The 6,991-nt window shown below is 37.0% G+C and overlaps 1 protein-coding gene across 1 annotated transcript in view; it reads right to left on the bottom strand.

Moving 5' to 3' along the window:
- LOC131154107 (5'-3' exoribonuclease 4) overlaps positions 1-5,993 on the bottom strand; it is an 87,989-nt gene extending 81,996 nt beyond the window's left edge. Inside the window, exon 1 of the mRNA XM_058106629.1 lies at positions 5,613-5,993. Within this exon, the coding sequence (XP_057962612.1) occupies positions 5,613-5,819 (207 nt within the window). The 5' untranslated portion in view covers positions 5,820-5,993. The remainder of the gene's footprint in view (positions 1-5,612) is intronic.
- Positions 5,994-6,991: the final 998 nt, after the last annotated feature.

Raw genomic sequence — 6,991 nt, forward strand, 5'->3', positions numbered from 1 at the left:
AACCCAGGACCTCCTGGTAACTAGCATTGATACCATGTAAGATAACCGCTTTACCTAAAAGCTTAAGTTGTTAAATTGTGGGCCAACAATGTATATTTGGCTTTAACACTTGTAAATAGCGTGTGAAATTCATGTAGGAGCTTGTTGATGAATTAGATTGATAAGTGAAAATGTGTTCCCCCCCCCCCCCCAAATATATCCTCCCTCTTCTCGTCTTCTTGTTCTTCTTCCCTTCTCCTCTCCTACACTCTCTCATGGCTGCAGATCCTTGATATCGTCTCGCATCATTTGGCATCAGAGCCCAAACAATGATCTCCATTCTTCCATTTTCAGTCCCCTGTTTTCCTTCAAACCATCCTTCTTCTTCCTCCTTACTTCTTCTTTCTTCTCTTTCTGTTCTTCTCTAATTCTCTGTTCTGCCTGCAGCAGTCTCTATTCTCATCTTCTCTCCCTCCCCTTTCTTATTTCTTCTTCCTTCTCTCAATTCTCTCTGTCTCTCTCTCCATTAATTCTCCTTCATTTCTCCCTCATTTCTCTCTGAATTCTAAATTCGTTCTCAGTGCTGTTCTGCACATCTCTTCCCTCCTCCCTTATTCTTCCTTCTTCTTGCCTTCTCTCTCCTCTCCCTTCATTCTCTCTCTCTCTCTCTCTATGATTCTGATTTCTTGTTCTCTGCTCTAAAATTTCAGTCCAAAAAGCAAAAAAAAAACTGAAGAGCAATTCTGCACTTCTTCAAAAATTCCAGTCATGCCCTATTTTTTGAACACCCCTTTCCTGGAAGATTGACAGCGCAACCTCGCCACCATCAGAAAAAGAACCCACCGAAACCCATACCCTGCAATTTTATCCCGTCCAGTCACCAGTGAAGCCCACACATCGGCTAAACATCTCCCAAGTCCCATCCAACAGCCCTTTGAAATCCCTAACTTCTTGTGCTTTTCTCGTCACACAACCACCACATTGCAGTCCCTACTCCCTGATCTCCCTTCACCCCAAATTATTTTCTAGTTGGCAAGTTGCTGCCGGCGACTCAGCCTCACACTACGACGACATGCATGAGAAAAGTTGCTGGTATATCCTGCAACTACCAAAATCACAAGAAATTGCTCCAGTCATGATATTTTGGATTTCTTCCATGATATTTTGATCTGCTAGCATGATATTTTGATTGTGGATCTAATATTTTGCAAGCAAGCGTGGTTATTCAATACAAAAAGCAAAAAATTGTCACGGCCAGAATCAAAAATCAGGTTTTATTGCTGCGGCGCTGCCTTTTGTGATTTTTCAAATGTGAATTCGTTCATTTCGGCACAATACTCAAGATCAAAGGTGACTTGAAGATAGTTCTTGAAAATTAGGAGCCAAATTTGAGGCTTTGCATGATTAGATCAAGAATTGAGGGCAAATTGTGTCAAAAGACTTTTGGTGATATATAGTTGCAGAATATATATGTATAAATCCAGCAATATGGTGACAAGTTATTGTAAAAAAGAATGCCATTTGTAAAACTTTGGGAACAACTTCAAGCTTTTACACACCTTTCTCAAGTGTGGAGAAAATGTTTGCAAAATCATCATTGATGGAAGATGCCCTATGAATGTATTCTCTATGAATGAGGTCAATTATATGCAACTTTATCTGAAACCTCACCCAGTGCCTTATGAGATATCTTGGATTGATAATTCTACTATACATTGTGAAAGATGTTTGGTTCCAATCAACATGAGTGATTATCTTGATAATGTTTGGTGTGATATCATACCCATGAATATTGGCCATGTACTCCTTGGTTCTACTAGGTTTGATGAATTGGATGCGAATCAAGGATATGAGAACACATATGTTGTCCACTATAATTGTAAGGAGATCATTTTGAGGCTCGTTCTACCAACCAACCAAGACAAAGAATCTGCCAAACTTACTCAACTTGAAGACTCCACAACAAAGGAACTGCATGTGTTTGAAGAAATCCAAAGTCTTTCAAACATTCCAATTGTGAGTTTGTCATTCTTGATTTGTTCATTGATGCCAATTCTCAATTCAAGTCTATAGTGCTGCAAGTGAAACATGGTTTCTAGTATCACTCAAGCACTGGCTTTCAAAGAGTCCAAGATCGCTTCTTACTTTTGATCCTTCAACATTTCAAAATTTGGTGATGGACCAATTGACTAAGAGTATTCAAAAGGAGGTTCCATGGTGTATGTTGTTTGCAGATGATATTGTATTAATTGACGAAACTAGGGATGGAGTAGAGGCTGAGTTAGAATTATGGAAAGAAGCTTTGGAATCTAGAGGCTTTAAGATAAGTAGAAATAAAACAGAATATATGAAATGTAATTTTAGTAATGATAGGAGGAATATTGGAGACAAAGTTAAACTTGATGATGAAGAAATAAATAACACTTGTAGATTTCGATACCTTGGATCTATTATGCAAGCTGAAGGAGAAATTGAAGATGATGTAATGCATAGAGTTAAAGCAGGTTGGGTAAAATGGAGAAGTGCTTCAAGTATTCTATGTGATCGTAGAATACCCTTAAAATTGAAAGGGAAATTTTATAGAACAGCTATAAGACCAGCCATGCTATATGGATCAGAATGTTGGGCGACGAAGAAACATAATATCCAAAAAGTAAAAGTTGCCGAGATGAGGATGCTTAGATGGATGAGTGGTATAACATTGAAAGATAAATTAAGGAATGAACATATTCGTGGTAAGTTAGGTGTAGCTCCTATAGAAAATAAGATAAGGGAGGGACGACTCAGATGGTATGGACACTTGCAACGTAGGCCTTATAGTGCACCTATGAGGAAGAGTGACTTAGTTACTGTGGGGTGCAGTAGAAGGGGTAGGGGTAGACCTAAAATAACTTGGGAGGAGATAGTGAGTAAGGATTTAATATCTTTGAATCTATCAAAAGAAATGGTCCATGATCGCATAAATTGGCGGAAAAGGATTCATATAGCCGACCCCACTTAGTGGGACTAAGGCTTGGTTTTGTTGTTGTTGTTGTTGTTAACATTTCAAAATTTGGGGCCCAATTTCTTCTAATTGGGGGAGATTTGATGTAAGACAAGAAACCAAACCATGTGTTGACCCTTGCTGGAGATTAAATTGAGAAGAATTGGACAAGGGTTGTTTTGTTTAATTAATTAGTTTATTATGTGTTTAGTTTAATTAGTATAGTATTATGTGTATTTAAGGGCTTGTTTGTAATATTTGTGTAATTTAGGGAAATGTTTGTAGTTTTATGTAATTTTAGGGTATACGTGTAATTCCATGTGTCATAGGCTTCCTTATAAATAGTGTGCAAAAGCCACGTAGGAGTGGTTGTTGATGAATTTTGAATTGATAAGTGAACGTGTTTTCACCTAATAACTTCTTCCCTCTCTCTTTCTTCTTCTTCCCTTCTCTCCTACATTTTCTCATGGCTGCAGATCCTTGACTCTGTCTGCATCATAGGGAGTTTTGCATCTTCCTTCTCCTTTTTTTTTTTTTTTTTTTTTTACGAACAAAAAACTCATTAGGGAGGTTTTCCTAGACACAGCCACCATTGAAAGAAGGGGGGAAATAGTATAATAGGAAAAAGTTTTTTAAAAAAGGGAGAATAAGATATTCTCTCAAAACAAAAGAAAAAGGAGCAAAAGAAAAACTCCTAAAAACAAAGACTACAGATCGGTTCTACTCAAGCAAAGCCACCCAGTCACACTGCAAACCTGCTAGAGGAAGATGACACAAGAAACCATTATGGAGATGGTTGGAACAAAATGTGCGTATATTTATGGGGAAAAAGTTGATTTTCTCTTTGTTTTGGTATAGGATTTATTATTTTGCCTCATTTGGTGTTTCGCTGCTGGTTGCTTTAAAGGAGTGAGGCCTTCAGATATTCAGTTGAATCAGCTAGCATTTTTATTTTGATTGCTGTCTTTTTCTTTATTTTCTTTCTTTTTTGTTTTAGAGGAACTTTTATTCTGCTTATTGTATATTCTCTCTCTTATGGTGAAATCATTTTCTTTTCTTATCAAAAAACGAAGCCAATTGAAGGACCAAATCACCAAGTCAATGCAACAACCTTAACAGTCTTAGTTGAAATCAATATAAACTACAAAATAACACTGAAACTCTTAGAAGAAATCATTAAAAACAACACCATATTTTTTTTTTTAAATAAAATACAAGAAAATTAATGACCTTCACAGCTTAAGTTTACATGAATAACATCATAGTGGAGAAAGGACATCTAAATCACCCACTTCAAGCCAATAAAATTAGTAATTACACAATGTTTGTGCAACAGCCGCAAAATTCTCATTCCAAAGCATTGCGGACTGAGGTGTATAAACAATCATCACAAGTATAGTCATGGACAATATGGGTGCCTATTCGCCCCAATAGCCACAAAAAACACATGCACAAGCATGAAGAATTTATTCAAAATTCACACACCACCAAGAGGCAAACCTAATGTCGAAAAAGTATAAACTAAGACATAAGTTTTTGAAATAAACAATTACCTCGGGCAAACCAAAGATCAACTATAAGGTAGTGTTTGGGAGCATGGATTTCAGGCCTGGATTTTGATTTGTATGGATTCGGAAGAAATTCAATGCAATTTTATACAACGTTTTGTCCATATTCACACAAATCTAAATCCAATACCTGAAATCTACACTCCCAAAAGTAGGGTAAGAATCAGACCCCGTCTGGAATGTCTTAAAAAAACTACTTTTTTCAAAAAAAAAGTACTTATTAAAAGTACATGTGTCGATAAGTAGTGTTTGTTTTACACTTAAAATAAATACTTATTTCAAATAGTAATTTTCTAAACTATTATTTTTTCAAAGAAAAATATTATTTTCTAAATAAAATATTTTTTTATGAAAAAGAGTACTTATTTGAAAAAGTACTCATAACAAGTAATCCCAGACAGATTTTAGATAAGTACTTTTCAGATTAGTACTTTCCTAGAAAAAGTACTTTTCTATAAGTGATTCCAAACACTCCCAGCGACCCAAGTATCCACATGGCAACCATAAAATTATCATCTTAAAATAGCAGAAACTCAAATTGAAACTCTTGAATGCTCTATATAATTAGTATAAATTGCAAACTCTCTCCTGAACGAAATGCCAAACAATATTAGCAAGATTAAATTCATGTAAAAATAGCATCAGTGCCTCACAACATATATTTTTGAGGAAAAAAATTCATCAAATTTCAGAAGCATATTCTTGCTTCAAACATTAAACGACCATGCAATTTTGGCTACAAGGAGAAGTAGAAGTTCAAGATTGTTTTTGAAACAGCCGTGGAACAAACTATACTTCGCCTCCGGAGTGAAAGCAGGCGTGATTAGTGACTGCCGTCATTCATGTCAACAAACATGCTATCAAAGTCATATAACACGTATCAAAACCACATGAATGACACCCAATTCAAGTATTTAGAACACAACAAATCGTGCGATCATCTTAAAACAGTATAAAATTCGAACGTCTAAAAACTAATTCAGAATCACCGTCTTGCTTCCGACAGCTAAAACAAACTCATTTCCGCTTCAAAATTAATTACGCTACAATTGCTTCGAAAAACTGTAAAGAGCAGTGATTACCTTGCCTTCGGGGTGAAAGCAGGGATGAATGATGCCATTCATGTCCAAATAGAGATTATCGAACTCCATGCCATTAGGGTTCCGCTTAGCGACATCGATAGGCAGGAGAACTCCATTCTCGCCCTCCGCTGGCTCCTCCTCCACCACGTCGGTGATGCACCGAGGGTAGCGATCTGCAAGCCACCTGTAGAACGCCGGCACTCCCATGGCTGCTTCAATCGGCGTCTAGAGTTCAGATCGAGCCCGCGTAGTTACGAACGCCAGAGAGAGAAAAGTGGGGTTGCAGGTTGTTTGGCAGAGGGTGAGGTGTAGGACCCTGTAGCTGTCTTCAATTTCGTGTTTAATCAACTGGTGAAACGTGTAGGAGTGGTGGTATCTGGGACACGTGGTTTGGTTCTTAGAATTGGTTACTGTGGTCTGCGGAGCAGGTGAATTTGGCTACTTTCGGTGTGGAGTTCTGGTACGAACCCGACGATGGATCTTGAAAGACAATTGCAGCGGTCAACGCCTAGTTGTGGCAGAAAAATCAGGTGGTTTCCAACTTTCATCAAGGTAGTCCCACACTTTTGATGGAGACACGTGTTAAAGAGGAAATATTTTTTAAAAAATATTATAATTATAAAATGTCACTATGTATTAGGGTTGTCCAATCTCTATATATCCAAACCGGACTTCTATTTAATAAATCAAATTGATCGTATCGATTCAAATATTTTCTAAATTGAAATTGAACCGAATATTTAAGTTAACCGATAGTTTGGTTAACCAACAGTTTAGTTCATATTCGGTTCCAATATCTAATCTGAACCGACGTGTCATAAAAAGTTTATAAATATAAGTGAAGATAAATTTAATTTAAAAAAAAAATATATTCAACAATAATAATTCAGTTTTCAATTCTTTTTTGGGGATTTTAATTGTAGATTCGACAAGGTAATAGACCCAACAAGGTGATGGCAGGGCAAGGTAGCAATGAAGGTGGGCAGATCCAGCGACTACATGAGGTAACAAGGTCGAGAGCAAAAGGTGGGCTAGGACTCGCAAGTTATCAACTACATCAACAAGTGTGACGACTGAACGAGGGAGTGGAGACTAAAGGTCGTAGATATCTCAATTTGTATATGTCTACATATATGCTAGTCGGTGTCACCGCTCGGTATGGGTCATGTGGCTAGAGAGTAGAGATGGAGATTGGAGAGTGGAGTGGAAAGGCGGTTCGAGTATGAGATTGAAGATGGAGATACTACGAGACAAACAAGTGAGTGGAGAAGAGACTATAGAAGTGAAGAAAATGGGTTGTCCTTTTAGAGTTTTAGAGTTTGTTTTATTTTATTTTTTTGATCTTGAGTTTTTATTTAGTTAGTAGTTTTTAATTTTAA

The sequence above is a fragment of the Malania oleifera genome, chromosome 4 (assembly GCF_029873635.1).
Source record: "Malania oleifera isolate guangnan ecotype guangnan chromosome 4, ASM2987363v1, whole genome shotgun sequence".
Lineage (NCBI taxonomy): Eukaryota > Viridiplantae > Streptophyta > Magnoliopsida > Santalales > Ximeniaceae > Malania > Malania oleifera.